Source organism: Juglans regia, chromosome 11, assembly GCF_001411555.2.
Source record: "Juglans regia cultivar Chandler chromosome 11, Walnut 2.0, whole genome shotgun sequence".
NCBI classification, from domain to species: Eukaryota; Viridiplantae; Streptophyta; class Magnoliopsida; order Fagales; family Juglandaceae; genus Juglans; species Juglans regia.
Genome location: NC_049911.1, coordinates 35,334,206 through 35,356,299, shown reverse-complemented (window position 1 = coordinate 35,356,299; position 22,094 = coordinate 35,334,206). Strand labels below are relative to the sequence as shown.

Genomic DNA, 22,094 nt, shown 5'->3' with positions numbered 1-22,094 from the left:
GTCACACACTTCTAGTTGGGATTGACTTTGTACCATTTGTACGACTCAAGGAAGGCTAAAGTCATCTAGACCCATACTCCAATAGAACTAATCAGTGTCATAATTGGAGCCACTTAAAATCATTATAAAGGATGAACTCCTCCCCAAGCTATTTGGAGTCCCTTTCACCACCTTTCTTATAATCAATCCGGGACATTACAGATCGGATCACGATAAAGCCCTAGAGAAGATCCTCTTTTGAAACCCATTAAAGGGAAAAAATGAGTTGGCTTGCCAACCAAATATGACAATCAGAAGTAATGGCAAATAAATAAAATCAATCCATGGATAGGGAAAGCGGCGGACTGAGGAGAAACAGTTAGGTCTCTACACCTCATCAATTGGTGAAACTGACTGCAAATCCATGCATTTGTTAATTCATAAACAAGCACAATAGGCTATTTCTTGATAAGAAATATCCTATTGTACTTTTTGAACAAATACATGGATTTTTAAAAGACCTATTATCAGACTTGTTAATAGACAAGTTACTGCTGATTACTATATTACTGATCAAAAAAATTGACAAGTATTTGTACTTGTTAATTAATAAATGCATGAATTAACAAGTAGGCTATTTCATAAGCAGTCAGATACCTCTGGGCAAATCCATGCATTCCCTGCCCCTCGAATTTCACCTCCATCCACGAGGCTAGCTCTAATTCCATACAAGTCAGCAACCTATCATATGTGAAGAAATTTACAGGATCTATTATCATACTTGCATAGAAAAGAAGTTACTCCACTTTTGTAAATTCGCTTACCGTCCCTGACATTACTTACACAATTATCAGTGTTAAAAGTGAAATTGGCCGATAAATATGAAAATGGAACACGGTCAAAAGCTGCCACTGCACCAGCTTCTTTGCTTTTCAACATTACTTCATAGGCAGAGGATGCAGGAAAATCAGACACTGAATGAGATATCTTCCTAGAAACCATTCCACTTCCCACAAATATAGGAGCATCCAGTGGGCCTTGACAGTTGAATACAGCAGTTACCGAACCGGCCAACTGCAGCACATACAGAAAGAAATGGAGATGAAAACAAAGTTGACTGGTTAGGATGAACTAGTATACCTGTATTCCTTGCAAGATAAAAAGACAACAAAAACAAAAAATGCAAGCACTTAAGTTTGATTAAGAGAAAGATAAAATAGAGCATATACCATGGATATGGTACATACACCGTATATTTAAGCATTGGCACTTTTAGATATTAGACCAAATGGAAAATGAAATCACATTTACCGGGAACAATAAAGGCTTCATCTTGAAAGTTTTCATCAGGGCATTTACTTCAACACATGGAACCTGAACATAAAAGTACGCAGATTATTAGTTGGATACCATATTCATTAGAAAATGACAGAAAAATGAGCTATTTTAAGCTCAAGCAATGCCTTGATTTGGGAGTATGATTCTGTTACAATCGGCGAGTTCATGGATATGGGCCCTTGACCTAGAGATACCATCTTAACATAACATTTTAAGCTTAGGAAGAGATCCACCATATATCCATTGCTAGACATAAGAATGCATGCACACAAGCAAAAAGTAAACTTACGTGGACCTTCTTATGTTTTTCCACACTCCAATTCCATAAGGACCACTCACTTCATTAGAACACCCTCTACCCCATGTACTAACATACTTAACTTCCACCACCAATCACCATAAGTGCCATAGACATTTGCCCAACAAAGCATGATTGAATGCCAGCAAAGTTCTAACTCCCAACCCTCTTGAATAAACCGCAGTACAAATCTTGGGCCAGCTAACTATATGAAACTTGCATTTCTCACCAACTCCAACCCATAAGAAATCCCTCTGAAAATACTCTATTCGGTTGGCCACACCAACAGGATCAGGGAATAAATGCATAGCAAGTGGGCAAATTAGATAATGTCATTTCCACAGTACAAATCAACGTTCTAAGAATCAAAGTCCTAATAACCTTATTTTTTGTGTTATATAACATAGTAATTATCCTTTTGAGATTGGGACAGATGGCCGAGTGTGCTAAGAATATTTCTAGTAGAACGTCTTTCAAAATCCCTGGAGAGGTAATTGAACAAACATCGAATAAAATAATACCTGAGGGATCACAAGCAGCTGCATATTTATTCCATAAGGACCTAACCATTATCTTATCTTTACATCAAACAAACCGGTGGATATAAATACTTATTTTCAGAAGAGATCAGACAAAACTAAAAATAAAACCAGAACCATGAGCAAGAATTGTAAAGTTCAAGTTACAGCAGCAAGTATTGACCACCGAAAAGCCATAACAAGTTTCATGTCAACACAAAATTGCAGCATCTAATTATTCACCTGATATAATTACTTCACATATATTGAAACTGATTATTTATTAACTGAAGTATTAATATATATGCCAGAGCCTAAAGCAACATTAGATGTGAACAATGAACCAATGAATTTTTCTGGCATGAGTTTAATTTTAGACTAGGCGTTTAGGATGCTGAACTCTAGGCGTTTGAAGGTGGAATCGAAGACCATTGTTTTTTCAAAGGAGGAAGGAAATTATATTCAAATTTCCGAGAGGAGCAGAAGGATGGTTAAGTTTGTTTCTCTTAGAGTGCCGGTGTTGTCATGGGTGACAAAGGTGTTGGAGGATTGGTCGGCACACCCTTGGCGTGATGGGTTTTTCAGAAAGTTGCAGGAGGGTGATGGAGTTGTGATTATTCAGCGTCATGCTAATTCGAGAGGTGGATGAGTATGGGAATGGGAGCAAAAGGGGCTCTTTGTTTATTCCTTAAGGTTTACATGGTAGAGGTTGGGAAGAATTCGTGTTTTTCATGTGTTCGATGGCTGGTTCTGAAGTCTTTGTTCAAGAAGAAGAAAACAAAGTCCAATATGCTTAGGCTATCGATGTTCAAGAACAGCATGGGAAGGGGCCAAGCGGCACGTCGTCAGCAGGAAGGGTCTTCCTCCCAAACGGTGCATCATTTGCGTTGATCTTGAAGAAACCAGTATGTCCTCCGGCAGGTAATAGTTTTAATGGTACGGAGGGTGATGGTCGGAGGAAAGGAAAGGTGATCGGTGGTGAAGTTCAGAATGAACGGCAGTTCTTTTCACATGCTGACAAATGGCATCATAAGGAGGCTTGTGGGGTTGGCGGTTCGCATTTTGTGTGTATCCCGTCAGTGGGGGAAGTCGAAGGGATGTTGTGGGCAGCTAGAGCTGAGTTGTCGTGTGTTCTGGAAAAGATCATTGACTTGATGAATAAAATTGATTCGGGCTTGGGCTTGGTTATGGGCTTAAATAGCGTTTTGAAGGGCCCTAGTCACTTAAGTTCCTCCTCTAAAGCATATGGGCCTCAGACTGCAACTAGTTGGGGCGATGGGCCGCGTTTGAAAGACAATGTTGGTGGCAATGGGCTGGGCTTGAAGCCTGTTTCTCTATCGTGGTGGGTCAAAGGCAACTTTGGTCCTCTCCCTTGGACTCGATCGCAAATACAACTCAAATGTCGTCAGCAGTTGCTCCGGGGACCCCCCCACCCCCACCGATGACCCTCTTCCTTTTCCAACACTGATGGTCAATGTTCATCTTGGTCCCTCTTCCTTGGGCACCAACACATATTTGACTCGGACGTCATTGGTTGTTGCTCATGGGACCCTCCATCGTCACAGAACTTGTCGCCGACAACCGGTGACTCTCTTCCTATGCCAACACCGAAGGTCAATGCTCATCTTGGTGCCTCCTCCTCGGGCACAAACGTGTATTAATCTCAGACGTTGCCAGCGGTTGCTGAGGGGACCTCTCCGTCGTCACAGAATTTGTCGTCAGTCGCCGGTGTCCCTCTTCCTATGTCAGAGCCGATGTTAAAGCTCATCCCGATGCCTCTTCCTCGGGCACAAACGTATATAGGTCTCAGTCGTCGCCAGTGGTTGCTCAGGGAACCTCTTCGTTGTCACAGAACATGTTGCCGGTCGTCGGCAACCCCTAGCTCCTTCGCAAGCGTTGATCTCTGTTTTGCATGGCCTCTCATCTCACCCCGATTGTAACCAGCTGCACACCTGTCTCTGGTGTTGTCATGGAAGACGATTCTGAGAGGGTGTCTACTCAGATTATCGATGAAGAGGATTTTTCCTTTGTGTACAAATGAGGACGTAGATTTGGTGATTTTGGATGTTGAGTCTGATGATGAGCATGATTTGTAGTTGGTATGCAGGGGGTCTGGGGTGGGTGCTTCTACTAACGGGGTGGAAGATATGGGGGATGAGCCTAGTCCCACCTACTCTCTGCCGCCGGCTCACTCTTGGGCTGGTTTACATTCTGATTGGGTTTTACAGAAGGTGGATGAAATCCATGACTGTGTAGGGATTTCTTGTGAGGGTTTTGAAAAACAATTTAAAGCTCTTCTCATTACTATTGAGGCGGGACAGCCTCTTTTGGCTAGATCCTTTTCAAAAAAGAAAGAGAGCTTACGAGATTGTCATGCACTATCAATTATCATGTAAGAGAAGGTAGTGCAAGCAATGGTAGGCAAAAAGACGGGGCAATCAGCAATGATTTATGAAGCCGAAGATCCTTTCTTGGAATGTATGGGGGTTGAACCCCCCGTGCAAGCCTCTTCGAGTAAGAAATCTGATTCGGGAATGGAAAGTAAACATCATTTGTTTGCAGGAACCAAATTGAAGTTCATTAATAGAAACATTATCAGAAGTTTGTGGGAATGTTCATATTGTGGGAAAAATGAATCAATTGTATTATTATCAATTGTAGCCTTTACACAGACTATATGTACGATTACATGGCTGATTTACAGAGCTAATTACAAAGAAATAAAATAAGAAACTTTCTTTCCTAAAACAGATTTCTATATCAGTGGGATTCCTTAATGATTATCCCCTAATCCTAGGAAAGTCAAAGATACAAATATATAGGTTTCATAATATACCAAAGATTGAGGGAATCAATTATCTATTTTCCAACACTCCCCCTCAAGCTAGTGAATATACATCCTTCATTCCCAGCTTGAAGATAAGTCTTTGGAATGCTAAACTGCTAAGCCCTTTTGTGAGTACATCCGCGAGTTGGCCATTACTTGACACATATGGGGTACAAATTAATCCACTATCCAACTTTTCTTTTATGAAGTGCCTATCCACTTCAATGTGCTTTGTTCTATCATGTTGAACAGGATTGTGAGCAATGTTGATGGCTGACTTGTTGTCACAAAATAATTTCATTGGTCCTTCCCATCTAATTCTAAGGTCTTCCAGAATTATCTTGAGCCATAGTAATTCACACACTCCTTGAGCCATTGCCCTAAATTCTGCCTCCACACTTGATCTAGCTACCACATTCTGCTTCTTACTCTTCCAGGTCACAAGATTGCCTCCAAGGAAAGTGCAATAACCTGTAGTAGACCTCCTATCAACTGGTGAGCATGCATAATCAACATCGGTGTATGCTTCAAGAATCAATCCGGTGTTTCTTCTAAATAGAATTCCCTTGCCAGGATTGGCCTTTTGGTAATGTAGTACACGGTACACTACCTTTAGGTGAACTTCTCTCGAGCTGTGCATAAATTGGCTAACCATACTCACGGCATATGCAATGTCTGGCCGTGTGTGAGCAAGATATATAAGTTTTCCTACCAGTTTCTAGTACATTTCCTTGTCTACAGCTGGATCTTCATTTGCCTCTCCAAGTTTGTGGTTTGGCTCGATTGGTGTGGAGACGGGTCTACATGCCAACTTTCCTGTCTCCCTTAGAAGATTAGTTACATATTTTTGTTGTGAAATAAAGATGCCTTCTTTGAAATGAGCTACTTCAATTCCCAGAAAATACTTTAGTCTTCCAAGTTCTTTTATCTCAAATTCTCTGACAAGACACCTTCTCAAGGCTTCCTTCTCCTTCTCATCATTTCCTGTCACAATTATGTCATCAACATATACCAAAAGAGCTGTGACTCCCCCTGCATCTGAGTGCTTAACAAAGAGTTTATGATCTCCTTGACTTTGTCTGTATCCAGTGGCAAGCATTACTTTGGTAAACCTTCCAAACCAAGCCCTTGGTGATTGTTTAAGACCATAAAGTGCTTTCTTCAATCTGCACACTTTATTACTTTTCAGATTTCCCTTGAAGCCCGGAGGAACATCCATGTATATTTCTTCCTCCAACTCACCATGAAGAAATGCGTTTTTTACATCGAATTGCTCCAAGTACCAGTAAAAGTTAGCAGCTAGTGATAGCAACACTCTTACCGTACTCATCTTAGCCACTGGAGCAAATGTTTCTTGATAGTCAACCCCATAGGTCTGCATGTATCCTTTTGCCACTAGTCTGGCCTTGTATCTCTCCAAGGAACCATCTTACTTGTACTTCACTGTAAACACCCACTTGCATCCCACAACTTTCTTCCTGGGTGGTAAATCCGCAATTTCCTATGTCTGATTTTTTCTTAGTGCCTGCATCTCTTCATTCATAGCATTTCTCCAATTCTCATTAGATAATGCCTCAGATAAAGTATTAGGAATAGCAATGGTATTTATGCTGACTAGAAAACTCCTATGTGATTGTGAGAATTTTCTAAATGACACAAATTTTGATAAAGGGTCCAATGGGTGTTTAGTGCATTCTCTTGTGCCTTTCCTAATAGCAATAGGAAGATCGTGATCATGAGTTGATGGAGGAGAAATATCGGGACTTAACTCATTCTCAAGATCTGGAGTTGAAGCTGGAATTTGCTCAGGATTAGGGTCCGGATCTCTTCGTCTTGAGTAAACCTGCACAAATCTTCTAGAGTCACGAAATTCATCATTCTCTATCACAGTTTGAGATGGTTCAGCAGGTATGGAAGTGGATTGGACAGATTCATGGGCTGTAGAAGTGGGTTCGACAGATTCAAGGGCTAAGTTTGAGGTTTGAGAAATTGAAGGATTCGATGGTACCTCAAGTAAAAACAAATCTTTGTCCTTATCTTCAATGAATAACAAGGGCTCCCTTGAAGATAAGGCTGAGTAAAGTATGATTTTCGCTCCTCAAAGGTGACATCAATAGAAACAAAGAACTTCCTGGTAGGTGGATGATAACACTTGTACCCCTTTTGGGTTGATGAATACCCCAAAAAAATACACTTAACTGCTCTTGGATCCAGTTTTCCTCTTTGATGGCTATTGATATGAACAAAGGCCATGCAACCAAAAATTCGTGGAATGAGATGATTTGTAATCTTAGATCGGGATAAAACTGAGAAAGTGTCTCCATTGGTGTTTTAAACCCTAGCACCTTTGATGGCAGTCGGTTGATGATATATGTAGTTGTGAGTACAGCCTCCCCCCAATAAGTTTTTGGAATATTTTGATGGAAAAGGAAGGCTCGGGTTGTGGTTAGCAAATGACCATTCTTCCTCTCAGCAATGCCATTTTGCTGTAGGGTATTAATGCAAGAGGATTCATGGATAATACGTTCTTTTTGGAAGTAAGGAGATAAGATATGATTGAAATAACGTGCATTATCCGATCTAAATTTTTTTATTTTAACACCAAACTGGTTTTGAACCATGTTATGAAAATTTGGGAGCACACTACTTACATCAGATTTGGTTTTGAGGAGAAAGATCCAAGAGACTAGTGCAATCATCGATAAAAGAGACAAACCATCGTGAACCTGAAACATTTGGAACTGTGGAGGGTCCCCATATGTCACTATGAATCAAAGCAAATGGAACTAAACCTCTCTCATTACTTATTGGAAAGGGTACACGATTATGTTTCGCAAACTCACATACATCACAGAAAAAAGGTTCAGAATTCAGCCCTTTAAACAATGAAGGAAACATAGTTTTTAAAACTCCAAATGATGGGTGCCCTAGTCTAAAATGATGAAGCCAAATGGTGTCTCTATTGGATGATGATAACAGTGACAGAGATAATTTATTCCTGACAATATTTGATATGCCTGATTCCTCAAGATAGTAGAGCCCGTCCTTCTCCCTAGCAAGTCCAATCCTCTTCCCCGAATCCTAGTCCTGAAATACACAGTAAGAGGCATAGAAAACCACATTGCAATTAATATCTTGAGTTAGTTTTTGGATGGATACTAGGTTGGTGGATAATTTGGGGACATGAAGAACATTTTTTAGGATAAGAGATGGATTGACACGGATATCCCCTAAACCAGCTACTGTAGTGAGAGAACCATCGGCAACGGCTATTTTTCGATTGCTTGGGCATGGGGTATAAGTGTTAAAATGTAGTGAAGAGTGAGTCATATGATCTGTGGCTTCTGAGTCAATAACCCATAGATTCCTAATAGGTTCATCTGAGACATTTAATCCTTGAGAAATAGAGAACTCACCTGAGAGTGAAAGAGAACATGCACCAGTAGGCTTCTCCAATGATCCCAAAAGTCCCCTAAATTTCTCAATCTCTTCCTTATTGAGCTCAACCAGATTTTGGGAATTTTCTTGATGTTGCTGATTTGTGGGTTGAGTCATGGTGAAGTAGGCCTGGTTTGGATTCCTCTGCGATCCTCCTTGATAACCCCATTCTTTGCTTGGTGGTTTACCATTCAGCTTCCAACAATTTTGTTTAGTATGCCATGGTTTCTTGCAATAAGTGCACCAGAGGGCATCTTTGTTATCTCGTCCCGAGTTTCTCAATGGATCTCTCTTCATGTTCTCTTGTATTGGTTGTTGTTCTGTTTTAGTCACCATGGTTGAACCTTCCAGAACTTGGGGTTCCAACAAAACTCCCCTGCGACTTTCCTCAGCATGAATCAGAGAGATAATCTCATTGAGAGATAGTACCTCTTCTTTGCCGAGAATTTGGACCCTGACCTGATCGAATTCTACGTTGAGTCTTGCGAGGAAGTCGTAGACTCGATCCTTTTCAATAAAACCTTTTAAGATGGCAGCATCTGATGCACATTTAGTCTCTATGCACCGGTAATGATCAAGTTCCTGCCACAGATTTTTCAGCAAGTTGGCATATTCGGTTACAATTTTACTTCCTTGTCTAGTTGCACTGGTCTTGACCTTGATCTCGTATACTTGAGCTGCATCACGGGCCTTCAAGTACGTCTATCGAACCGCATCCCAGATTTCTTTAGTTGTGGATAAAAACATACAAGTGTCGCTAATCTTCGGGTTCATCGAATTCCATAACCATGGCATAATCATGGAATCTGCTTCATCCCACGCATCATACCATGGATCTCCTTCCTTTGGTCCAGTCCCTAGGAGATGGCTAAGCTTTCCTTTTCCCTTCAAATAGGTTCGAATAAATTGGGACCAATTCAAGTAGTTCTTTCCGTTCAGCCTATATGCTACCTGAATGTTTTGCAGGTCACCGGATGACTAATGTGAAAGGGCGTCCTCAGATTGTGCCATAGTATTGGATACTTTGATTTCAGACATTGATTCACAGCAATGAAGGCCAAGAATCCCATAAAAGAGCCTAAAGCTCTGATACCATGTGGAAAAAATGAATCAATTGTATTATTATCAATTGTAACCTTTACACAGATTATATGTACGATTACATGGCTGATTTACAGAGCTAATTACAAGGAAATAAAATAGGAAACTTTCCTTCCTAAAATAGATTTCTATATCAATGGGATTCCTTAATGGTTATCCCCTAATCCTAGGAAAGTCAAAGATACAAATATATAGGTTTCCTAATATACCAAAGATTGAGGGAATCAATTATCTATTTTCCAACACATATGTTGGATGGGTCTAGCTAGCCTCTCAAGGGGCTTCGGGGGGTATTATTTTGATGTGGGACAAAAGAGTTTAACTCCGGTGGATGAGTATGATGGAGAATTTCTTGTGGCTTGCTCTTTCTTGAATGTAAATGATGGTTTCAGGAGGGCTTTCGCTGGTGTGTAAGGGCCCAATGTTGACAAGGACAGGAGATTCCTTTGGGATGAGATTACTGGCTTGTGCAATTGGTGGGAGGGCCCGTGGTGTATTGGAGGGGATTTTAACATCACTCGGTTTCCGAGTGAAAGGTCAGGGGATTCCAACATTGGCCCGGCCATGGTTGATTTTTCTGATTTAATCTTTGATGTGGGCTTGGTTGATTTACCTTTGGCAGGAGGTGATTTCACTTGGTCGAATGGAAGGGCATGATCAAGGCTGGAAAGATTTCTTGTTTCTCCCTCTTGGGAGGCGCATTTTCCTGAATTATGTAAAAAACGCTTGCTTGGATTATGCTCTGATAATTTTTCCATCCTTCTTGATTGTGGGGGTATTCATAAGGGGCAGAGATATTTTAAATTCGAGAACATGTGGCTCAAAGTTGATGGTTTTTTAGATAAGGTGAGAGCATGATGGTCCTCTTATCAGTTGTCGGGTACACCCAGCTTTGTCTTAACTGGAAAACTCAAAGCTTTGTAGAATGACTTGAAGAAATGGAATGAGGAGGTGCTTGGGAACATTGGGGATCAAATAAAGTCTCTTTTCGAGGAGTTGCAAACATTTGTTGAAAAAGAGGCTGTAGGGGTTCTCTCGATTGATGGGTAAGTAAACTCAATGTTGCTTCTGATCTGGAAAAAAAAATTTACTCTTATGGAGGAGATTTCATGGCGACAAAAGTCTAGGGCTTTTTTTTTTTTTTATAAGTAATCTAGGGCTCTTTGGTTGAAGGAATGAGATAAGTGCACCAAATTCTTTCATAGATGCTAATTCTCAAAAAAGAAATAATACAATTGAGGTGCTCCACTCGGATGGTAGTATTCTTACAGGTCATTCAACTATTAGTATCACATTATCCTTTTTTATGAAAAACTTCTTACGGAGCAGTTTTCTTGGATACCCAAAGTTGATGGGCTTGTGTTTGATTCAATTGACCAGCGTAGTGCAGTTTGGTTGGAGAGAATGTTTGAAGAGGAGGAGGTGCTTAATACGATAAGAGGTTTGAACAAAGATAAAGCGGCGGGACCCGACAGCTTTTCCATGGCATTTTTCAGGCATGTTGGGACATCATCAGGGAGGACATCATGAAGGTTTTTCTTGAATTTCACTCTTTTTATGAAATTTGAGAAAAGCCTTAATGCTACCTTCATTGCGCTTATCCCTAAAAGAGTTGGGTCCGTAAAGGTGAAGGACTTTCGACCCATCAGTCCTGTTAGTGGTGTGTACAAGATTATCTCGAAGGTGCTTCCTAACCGTTTGAGTTTGGTTATGGGGAAGATCATCACAAAATCTCAAAATGCCTTTGTCAAGGGTAGACAAATCCTTGACTCCGTTCTCATTGCTAATGAATGCAAAGAGAGTAGAATTAGAGATGAAGTTCCAGGCATCCTTTGCAAATTGGATATGGAGAAGGCTTTTGACCATGTCAATTGGGATTTTTTTTATATAAATCCTTGGTAGGCATTGGTTTTGGGAAAAAATGGTGCAAGTGGATGAAGTATTGCATTTCTTCAGCTAGATTTTCAGTTTTGGTTAATGGCACTCCAGCTGGTTTTTTTAATAGCTCTCGGGGATTGACACAAGGGGATCCTTTGTCCCCCTTTCTCTTTGTTTTAATTATGGATGTGTTAAGTAGAATGTTGAAGGCGGCGGTGGATAGGGGTTTTATCTCGGGCTTCTCGGTGGGCAATTCCGTCCATGGCAGCATGCAGATGAACCTTGATCCTGTGTGAGCCAAATTCTGATCAGATCCATTCTTTGAGGGTTCTTCTGTTGTTATGTTTTGAAGCTGCATCTGGTTTAAAAGTCAATTTGTCCAAATCTGAAATGGTCCTCGTAGGCCTGGTCAATAATATAGGGGATTTGACTGATATATTGGGATGTAAGGTGTCTTTTTTGCCTATGAAATATCTGGGTCTTCCCTTAAGGAATTTGGGATGGGATTTTAGAGAAAATTGAAAGTAGGTTGGCTGGCTGGAAGAGGATCTACTTGTCCAAAGGTGGTAGAATCACCTTAATCAAGAGTTCTTTATCAAATATCCCAACCTATTTCCTATCTTTATTCCCTTTGCCTACAAGAGTGGCTAATAGAATAGAAAGGATATTCCATGACTTCTTGTGGGGTGGATTGGAGGATGAGAAGAAATTCCACTTGCTCAAGTGGGATAAGATTTGCTCTCATTTATATTCGGGAGGTTTGGGGATTAGAGAGCTGAAAACTTTCAATAAGGCACTTTTAGGGAAATGGTTGTGGAAGTATCACCAAGAAGGAGATGCTCTTTGGAGGATTGTTATTGATGCCAAATATGGGAGTATTTGGGGAGATTGGTGCTCAAATGAGGTTAGGGGGGCATATGGAGTGGGAGTGTGGAAATTCATTCGCAATGGATGGAGGGAGTTCTTCAGAAATTTCAGATTTGAAGTGGGTAGGGGTAATCGGATCAGCTCCTGACATGATTTATGTGTGGTGACATGGCCTTGAAGATTGTTTTCCCTTCCCTCTTTAGAATTGCTTTGGATAAAGGCGCCTCAGCAGCTGATTGCATGAGCAGCATTGCTGGTCTTATTCAGTGGTCAGGAGATGCCCAAGATTGGGAGGTGGGGGTTATCACTGATTTTTACAGTTTGCTCTTTGACTTAAATTTAAAATCTGGAGGAGAGGACAGATTAATTTGGAATCAGCTTGGTAATAAGAAATTTTTGGTTAGATCTTTATACAAAGTCTTGGTGCCACATTTTTCTAGTGATTTTTTCCCTTGGAAAAATATTTGGAGATGCAAGGTGCCTCTCAAGGTCCGATTCTTCGGGGGGTTGGCTGCTCATGGGAAAATACTTACTATTAATAAGCTGAGAAAGCGTGGAACCATTGTAATGGATTGGTGTTTTATGTGTAAAAGGTGTGGAGAATCGGTGGATCACCTTCTTCTTCATTGTGATGTGTCGAGGGCTTTGTGGGATAAGGTCTTTGTCAAGTCTGGAATTTCTTGGTTGATGCCTAAGAGTGTAGGGAATCTTTTGGCCTGTTGGAGAGGGATTCAAGGAAATCATCAAACAGTGGCTGTTTGGAAGATGATTCCTCTTTGTCTTATGTGGTGTATTTGGAATGAGAAGAATGGACGTTGTTTCGATAATAGAGAACACTTGGTGGATGGGATTAGGGCCTTCTTTTTTCATACTTTGTTGTTTTGGGCTTCGGTTTTGTAATAGATGGATTTAGTTCCATTGACTTTCGTGCAGCTTTTCAGCTTTAGTTTGTAATTAGGTTTTTTCTCTTGTAAACTTCTTGTGTACTTGGGCTATGCCTAATTTCATGGTTTTTAATAAATTTCTTACTTATAAAAAAAAAACAAGACGCAAGAATTACCTGGCACATTAGATGGAATTCTCCTTCCTCGGGATGAATGCCAAAATCTCCTGATGCTTCCAAAGGAACACTACCAAACCAACCACTTGCATCGTGTACAAATATTCGTTGACCGCGGAAACTTAAATTTGCTGCAATTTCCTGCATTAGAGAAATGAAGAATACATCATAATACTTTCAAGCTTGTAAAAGGAATTAGCTTTCAAAGTTCACACTCGGCATAGTACTATCAAATATATCGGTATAACCATGAAACCTGAGGTGGGAACAATCATAATGACAACCATGAAGCAATTAAACCAGACCAACTCAGATTAAAATGAAACAAATATAGGAAATCAATGTACTGTTGAAGCATAGTATGAAGATGGTCTGCAACAACTCAATAAAATAAATTGGGTTAGGTTAGACGAGCAGTAAGTCCGTTTATTTGTTAACCCAGAGCGATTATGCCTTTCCCAGCACCAGTCGAAAATCTTTCTGAGCTTCCTCCACTTTCAGCCAATTTCTTCACATTCTCTTAAATTACTGCACTTATGGCTTCTCCAGAACTGCATAAATGCCTTTCTCTAACCTTCATATAAAAGACAAGACACTAAACTAAAAGAAAATTTGAACCCAAAAACAAGCCCAACATCTGGTAAATAAGATTTTATTGATCGTGGGAATTGGCAAAAAAAAGCAAAAAATATTTATATTACCTTACAGAAAAGTGCAAAAAATTTCTACCAACCTGCTGATTTTTAAACAACGAAATCTTTAAAACTCCCATACAAGGCAAATTCCATAATCTAAAACCCAGCTATTAACCAACCAAGGACTCAAAAAGGGAAGTTTAACACTTCAAAGGACCGAACTATTTAGTCCATGATTTCCTTGTTTCTTTTTCCAGTTCCTGACATGTAATAGCTTCAGTTTTTGTATACTTCCTGTGTACTTGGCTTTGCCTTGTTACTTGTCTCAATAAAAATTTTCTCAAAAAAGGGACCGAACAATTTAATCAGAGAAGCAAAAGACGTAAAAAAAAATTTCTCTACGGACTGCATATATCTTATCTTCCAGCCCAAAATAAAGCACAATCTCTTTTGGCAGCTCAACCTTCATAGCAATAATTATGCCAATTCTGCTAAAAAAATTTGTTCAGCTGATCACAATTCCCCCTTTTATCAGTAGATGTGTTTAGGATGAAAGTATGGCATCTCAGTGAATCATCCTTAACAGATTTTTTCTGAACTTAAATCAACAAATATGAATGATGATGCAAGACAAGATGACCCTTAGGAGTTCCCTGCTGAGTACAAATTAACGGGCACTCATGAAAATCCCATCTATCAAAGTCAAAAGTTACAAACACGACCACAAAATACAAGCAGCATCATAAGAGATGTGAAATGACACCACATCTAAACTTCTCTACCTACTAAAAGGTTACACTTGATCCCAATCTTTGCTGATATAAAGAGCATCTATATATGCTTATGAAGTTCTAATGTTGTTCCGGAAGAGATGTTGCTTCATGCTACAACCTCTAACCTGAATGTCACCTCCAAGCACCCATGAAAGTCCTCACACCAACACTTCACTCAAAAAGCAAATTATCAATAGCATAAATTCTGTAGTTCACCTTGACAAAAGCCATAGGACAAGATATCCATAAAAAAAATGGTATCAACATCAAGAGCCTGCCACATATCAAATATAGTTGTCTGGCTAACAAGCAACAATGAGATGCTAAACATATGATACAGCGGTATTTTGCAAAAGTACTTCCAACAAGAAGAGATTACAACAAATTAAACTAGGACATACAGAAAATGATGATGGAGCATCAAATATATGAAAGGCCAATCCCGTCACGTCAAGTTGCCCGTAAAGATTTGGAAACGTTTCTCCTCTTGACATGCACAAGTGAACCTGAAAACAGAGATGTGATCCACATTGTAACTTAAATTGGACTAGCAAATGGGATAAGATGCAATCAAAGATTAACTCAAAGAACCAACTACATCAATTTATATTGAGAAAGAGAAAAGGATAACCAAACCAAATCCTCGTGCAAGTAAATATCAATATTCTTTTTTTTTTATACGTATAAAAAAATAAAAATAAAATAAAAAACACCTTAATCTTAGACACAGCCCAAGTACATGGACATATACAAGAGAGAACACCTAGTTAAGAAATAGAAGTAAGAACAAATACCAGTATTTTCAGTATAAGTTGAGGGCCAAATGGCAATCTCATGTCCTGTAAGTTCTTAGTACCGCCCAAGCAGAATGGACACGTTTATTAAACAATTCGTTGACTTGGTCTTACCAAAACCTGAACTACTAAACTGAAATGAGGCTTAACTCATGCAAGCATGCCTCTGAAAACCTATTGTATCTCTAGAAGACGAGATCAACCACAGTAGGAGGGAAAAACAAAAACTTTTCATATATCTAATAATGTATATACAGAAAGTTCTTGTTGGCAAGATAAAACTCCAAAGCTCACATTTTCCATATAACCAAAACTAAAGCTTATCCACTCCCCATCTCAAAATAGACAACATCCTTTCCTTTATTGCCCTCAAATTTGAAAACACTCTTTAAAGCCTCTTAAGGGCATTTAGAAAGATTCTTATGTTTATTTTGTTTCAATAAAATGCATATCATCTACAAACTCCCATTAATTTTCAGGGGGTAATGATTAGACTCTAGTAGATTAAAATGGTCCAAGAGATGGGTTACTAATTTAGCATAACACACATTTAAACACATCTCATCTCAAACTAAACAAAACAAGACAATGGCTTTTCATCTTTTGATACTGATTTTCTTGCAAGAAAGCATCTTTCTTTAACGATTTGAGCCAGTCATACCTATTAAAAATAAATGATTTGAGACAGTCATTTGACTCATTTTCTGTTCCAAAGAGTGTCTTCCACTATAAACCCAATTAAACAGAATTCGAATGTGGAACAATTCAATCATCAAACCCGTAACAGCATGCATTTGACAAGCAAACATATGAAGACAAGATTCCACATCTTTTCTATTTGAATTTTGATTAAAATCCAAGCACCACTTAGGAGTGTTAGAAAAGCATCAACAAGATTTTCTCAACATAACCCCTAGGGGTTGGCTCAAGTGGCAAAGGCCTTGGGCTTGGGGGTATGCTACCCCCAGGTCTAAGGTTCAAATCCCCTTGGGTGCAAACAATCTCTAGAGGCCATCGAACTGGGAGATTTTTCCTTTGAATTACCCGAGGTGTACTTGCGGGAAACTCCTCGTCGAGGACCTATGCACCCCTAGGATTAGTCGGGACGTTGTTCCTGGACACCTAATGCCAAAAATAATTTTAAAAAAAAAAATTCTCAACATACTACAGTCCAAATGAAATACAAGAGCATCTCTTAAATTTAAGAATGGAATGCAAGTAAAGAAATCCAAATAGGATATAATAAGAGGCCTAACATTAAGACATGTGACCAATAGATTTTTTGGAACACAGACAGGAGAATAATTAAAATGAAGTTGAAGAAGCACCTCACCACTTGCCCTTCCTTTGGACCACAAGATTGGAATTTCTAAAATCCGTTCAAAAAGCTGCACAGAAAGACAGGATGCAAAGCACATAAACAGCCCATTTAACCAAAAAACATACAGCTGACTGTGGGCAGTTTTAACCATATTGTATACCTTACCGGAGCAAAGAGGTTAGCAATTTTTAAATTGGCGTGCCATTTCTGCTCAACGGTGTCAACAAAAACATCTGCAGATAACCAACCACCATCTTCAGAAACTATATTTGATCTCCACATCTTACAGTTTCCATTTAGTTGTACGTGCACGCGACCATAGTGATTTTGAAACCTCACATGTCCATTGACATTCTCCATCTCCCTATATAAAAATATATGTGCTTCAATTATTGCATAGTAGTAGAGTTTTGTCATAATGTATAATCAATTGAATTTTCATTTTTCCAGCAGACTACATCATCCATCATCACTTCTATTCTAATAAGCAACGAACTTACAGAATGAACCACTGATTATAAGTTCAAAGATTTAATTCAGAATAAACCTCACTCAAATTCCATATACAAACAGCTTAAGCAAGATGCACAAGTTTAAAGGCCGTAATCAACTATTTTTGTGCTAGGAATTTGTGTTGAAGTAAAAGGAAAAAAGCCTAACAATGGGACTTGAAATGCATGAGGTGCAAGTAATACGTACAGATAGAACATTGACCCAATCCTCAGTTAGTGTAAAGCCAGCCATGAATAAATACATAAGCATAGCAACAAATTGTCGAAAGAGATATGCATGACCTCACATGACAGGCCCATAGCGCTAATTGTCTTCGATGCCCATTTGCAAATATTTCCAGACCTCAGCAGATTTTCCATCAACAGATATGAGGAGAATAATGAGTTCTCCCTTAGTTTGTTGGAAAGCAGATATCAACAGACTTTAGTCAATCTGTGGAGCATGCACCTCCTAAATATACCTACCAGAGTCAGGAAGGATGTCTGCACTAAAGCCTTAATCATCTAAGGATATTCCACTCTATGTGAAAAGCTATAAGCAATTTCAGTTAGTTACTCTGCTCTCCCGACTTATAATTATCATTTCAAAGTCCAAGCCAAAGAACAAGTATCACCCGAATTCAAGTGCCAAAAAATTTGTTCTGGCCATGCTTCAAGCTTGTTCTGGCCAGCATGATAAAGCACATGGATCTTCACTGGCAAAATTGGTTCCTTAATAAAAGGCACAGTTTCTAGCCATATATAATAATATCAAGTGGGAACTAATATTTGATCCAATTAGAGACTTTTACCATGACAGAGCTTGGCCAATGCAATAATTATCAATTATGCTTGTTATTCTACAAATTAATTCCAAATTGTTCGATTAAAGCTTTTCATTTAGTTTTCTTTTCAATTATAACTCCACTTTGCTGGCTGCCTTCATTTAACTCACTTCCTCATACACTCACTATTTTCATTGAATTCTTAAGAAGTTGATTTGTGAGTTGGACTGCTTTACCAGTGGCCCTACATAGACAGGCAGTTAAACAGGCAGTTAAACGGTAATATTAATTTGAGAACATATTAGTACTAAACACACAGAAGTAGCACCCACCTAGGCTCCCTGTCACCATATGCAAGTAGCATCAGCGTTCCACCGTTGAAATGGACAGAATCCAGTGTAACAGGAAGCAGATTCTGAATGCCTTCAGTCTGCACAACATCTACCCCATCAACAAGTTCTGCAACAATATCTTCAACCTTTGGACCCATGCCTAACTTGAAATTTTTCAAGGGACCAATGATAAAGCAATATAACAGCTCCTCCACATTCCTAGAGAAAGATGTCAAACGTGATTTTAGGCTCAGGGGCCAAATGGGAGCTGCATGGTACTTGGCAAGCCAAGGCTCAAGCATTCTCAACGTAAAATTTGCTGATCTATGACCTACTTGACTCTTGAATGCTCCATCACGAACACCTGAATACTCATTTTTAACCCTGCACATATTGGCGTCGGCACTGCCTGCAACATCTCCACTTAATGGGCAGCTTTCACCGACTCTCTGATCTCCTATAGTCGTGGGAGATAGATTGCAAGCAAAATTACCATTTTCATCTATAGTAAGGTCCTTGATTCCAACCTCCCCACATTGATTTCCATTTTGATTATCAACTGTTGAAGTTTCTTCACCACTTCCCATGATAGAAGTGCCAGAATGACTGTCAACCTCACCTTTCACCAAAATGGCGTCAAAGGTCATAACAGCATAATCTCGAGATGAATGTAAAAGTTCAGGGGACTTCACACATGATAGACCCTGGAAATATGCAAGAGCTGCTAATGCACTACGCTCAAGAATTCTTCGTTTTGCAGAAATACCAGTGGTAGAAATGTCACTTTCATTAGCCTTCCTTTTAAATTTGTGTTTTTTAGGCCCTTTTAACACTTTAGACCAGAATTTAAGCCCAGAACCCGGAATCTTTACACCAAATGATTTCTCCAAATCTGCATGCTTCATATCATAGTCAACACCTGTGTCCATACAATGATGATCCCTCCAGTGCATCTTCTCATCCATGCATAAAAAAGACTCGGGGAGTGTTAATTTTGTTGAATGAATTGCATCTTCTTTTAAAGCTTCACCTTCGGACGCACTCAGTTTTTTTTCAGAAACAATGTAACCCATCTCTGCAGCTTCCCTAGCTGTATCATCCCTGTCCCTTTCCCAGCAAGTAGCTGCTTCCTCTCTAGCAATCCTCCTGGTTTTTGTACGATAATCAATCCCTTCTTCAGTTGACAAGTGCCTCTGGAAACTACCTTCGGATGAAGGTATCCCCAACCAAGTGTAATCCTTCTTTTGCACAACAAAGAGACTTGGATTGGACAAAAGTGCATCAATTACAATCTTCCCTCTCCTCAGACTTGCAAAAGGACGAACACGAAGTTTCACTGTGGGGACCTCACCACAAGAAAATTCTTCCTTATGAGGTCCAAATGAACACGATTCCAAAGTAATGCTCAAAGGCGAAATTCTTCGGACTTTACCAAAAAAAAGCTCGCGCTGAATATGTTCACTGAGTGCTGAACAAACAGAGGGCAAAAGTCTGGTTTCTATAAAACCCCGCGCTTTTTGCTGCCCATACCATACCAATAGGCATGCTCCAAAAATCACAGCTACAAATACAGAGCCTCTAAATAAAAGTAACCCTTCTTCCTTCAATGGCGCCAATGACCTAATCAGAGCTTTGCTTCGAGAAAAGGGTTCCTTAACGCAATCTACCATCGATTCATTTCTCGACCTAAGTGCTCTCCTCAATAAGTCCACATTTTGCCCACAAAAATTCGAAAACCTAATCACCTGAGTTATCCAAGGATCCTGCTTTGCACACGTGCACCGGCGAAAGGCCCTTTCTCCTAAGTGGCCTGTACCGTCCAGATAAAAAAACTTGCCTTTGTTTCTACCACGTAGAGAGACATTAAGCGGAGTCCCAAGAAATAGGCAATGGAGTTTTATACTCATTGTCTTCCCTCAGAAATACACCTTCAGCCAGCAGCGACTCATCGGCCGGGGACCAAGAACCTGCTCTCAGCCCCCCTTAACAATTCATATCATTACAAAGCTTCCAAGCATTCAAATCCTAGAAAAGTAGGAAAACGCTTTCATAAGTGTCTTCAACTTGAAAAAACAAGCAAACAAACAAACACAGGGAAAGAAGATTAAGGAAAAAACAGAACATTGAATCTTAACGTATATTGTTCTTAGTGGTGGAATAACCCCGAATTTTATTAAAGAGAACCAAAAAAAAAACAACAACAGGAACGAAGCTCCAATTTTTCCTTTCTCAGCCAGCGCCTTAATGAATGTGAGGTGAGATCTTCAAATTTTCTCAGCAACCAGAAGTGTAGAGGAAAAAATAATTTTCGGCATGAGAAATTATACATAGATATACGAAGCGGAGCAGAGCGACGCATATGTGTGTGCGTTAGGCAGCAAAATGGCAATAAGAATTTGGGGGGGATTCGAAGGGGATAATTAGAACCTGAAGTGAAAGCAAGCATTTTCCCGAAGAAGGTATGCGAAAATAGGAAAGAACGAGACTTCGATTGCTTTTGAGAGACGATATCTTGACGTTAGAGGCTTTCGCGTGTGTGTGTGTGAGAGAGAGAGAGAGAGAGAGAGACGCTAATACGCTATTGGAATTTGGATTTGTCTCGCCAAATAATAGCCCGGAGATTTTTGTGTCTGGGTGGGAAAGAAAGAAGGAAGGAAAACGGGGAATATATCGCTGGCGGCCATTGACGAAAATACCACTAGAGAATGTTCCAAATGACAAAAACAAACTTATTCGGACTCCGCGGTGCAGAAGTCACGTATCTTCTGTGATATTTTCAGTCTTACATGTGCAAATTGTGTATTTTTTTTAAATACGAATAAATATAAAAATATTATTTTTTTAATAATAGACTTTATTTTTTAAAAAATATAATATGCAAAAATTACATATCCTAAAATTATATCTAACATTACTCCTCTATCGTAATATTATAAAATGGCTCATGTGAGTATGAATCACCAAGAATAAAATTGGGGATATTTTCTACATGACCCGCACTAGTTGAGCTTGGGACAAAACAATGAAGCCCAATTCAACTAGAACCTTACCCTTCGGCGGCACCAGAGTCACCCAAAGAGCCCGGACCTCTAAGTTACATTAGGCGAAGATGGACAAATGGGACGCGTCATCTCATAAGTCACGCCGCATTAAAAGCTTTATCTCATAACACCACATCGCATTAAATACTTAGGTTAAAACAATTACGGGTGGGATGACTAAATCTTGACATTGGGTACATAATGTTCCCCCTTGAAACATCATATAAAAGCTACGTCTCAAGTACAAATAACTCTCTCTAAACTCTGTTATTCTACAGGTGGTACTCTAAACATGTGATATTAACTTAAGCATCGGAGGTTTCTCGAACCATCCCTGACCCATCTTTAGTTTCTTGTTTGTAAGAAATGATCGTGGCCCAAGTTGCAAGAACCTTATCCATCATACAAAACACGATGTTAACGCATATACTCTACACACAACTTCTCTCTCTCATTTATAGTCAGGCCCTTGAGAACCAAAATACACCTAAAAATTGCTAAACATTCATATTCTTAAGAGTAATGTTAGATACAAGCCTCAAATAGATAAGTCTCATACAAGCCTTTTGTAAAAAAATGGGTTTCACAAATAATTAATAGTTTTTTTTTCACTTTTTT

The 22,094-nt window shown here is 39.4% G+C and overlaps 2 protein-coding genes across 3 annotated transcripts in view; both read right to left on the bottom strand.

Moving 5' to 3' along the window:
• Window positions 1–21,054, bottom strand: part of LOC109009620 (protein TIC236, chloroplastic) — a 40,758-nt gene extending 19,704 nt beyond the window's left edge. The window contains exons 1-9 of one of the 2 annotated variants that reach the window (XM_035695636.1): window positions 20,863–21,054; window positions 18,436–20,460; window positions 16,993–17,191; window positions 16,835–16,894; window positions 15,114–15,218; window positions 13,305–13,445; window positions 1,291–1,353; window positions 823–1,053; window positions 637–720 (exon numbers count right to left, since the gene is read on the bottom strand). In XM_035695636.1, coding sequence (XP_035551529.1) covers window positions 637–720; window positions 823–1,053; window positions 1,291–1,353; window positions 13,305–13,445; window positions 15,114–15,218; window positions 16,835–16,894; window positions 16,993–17,191; window positions 18,436–20,342 — 2,790 coding nt within the window. In that variant the 5' untranslated portion in view covers window positions 20,343–20,460; window positions 20,863–21,054. Of the gene's footprint in view, window positions 1–636; window positions 721–822; window positions 1,054–1,290; window positions 1,354–13,304; window positions 13,446–15,113; window positions 15,219–16,834; window positions 16,895–16,992; window positions 17,192–18,435; window positions 20,461–20,762; window positions 20,819–20,862 lie in introns of those variants that run through there. The other variant, XM_035695637.1, reaches the window with a different exon arrangement.
• Window positions 7,525–9,356, bottom strand: LOC118349859. Its single transcript, XM_035695638.1, has 2 exons — window positions 8,377–9,356; window positions 7,525–8,047 (listed from the first exon to the last, which is right to left on the bottom strand). Exons 1-2 carry the CDS (start codon window positions 8,732–8,734, stop codon window positions 8,013–8,015), a joined length of 393 nt encoding a protein of 130 aa, XP_035551531.1. The 5' UTR covers window positions 8,735–9,356; the 3' UTR covers window positions 7,525–8,012.
• Window positions 21,055–22,094: the final 1,040 nt, after the last annotated feature.

What these genes read in the sequence shown, in the direction of transcription:
- LOC118349859 (XM_035695638.1), bottom strand. Translation starts at nt 8,734, where the DNA reads ATGGTGACTAAAACAGAACAACAACCAATACAAGAGAACATGAAGAGA. An exon ending in ATGTTCTCTTTCACTCTCAG is followed by an intron (nt 8,048 to 8,376) that starts GTGAGTTCTCTA and finishes TGTGTATTTCAG; the next exon opens with GACTAGGATTCGGGGAAGAG.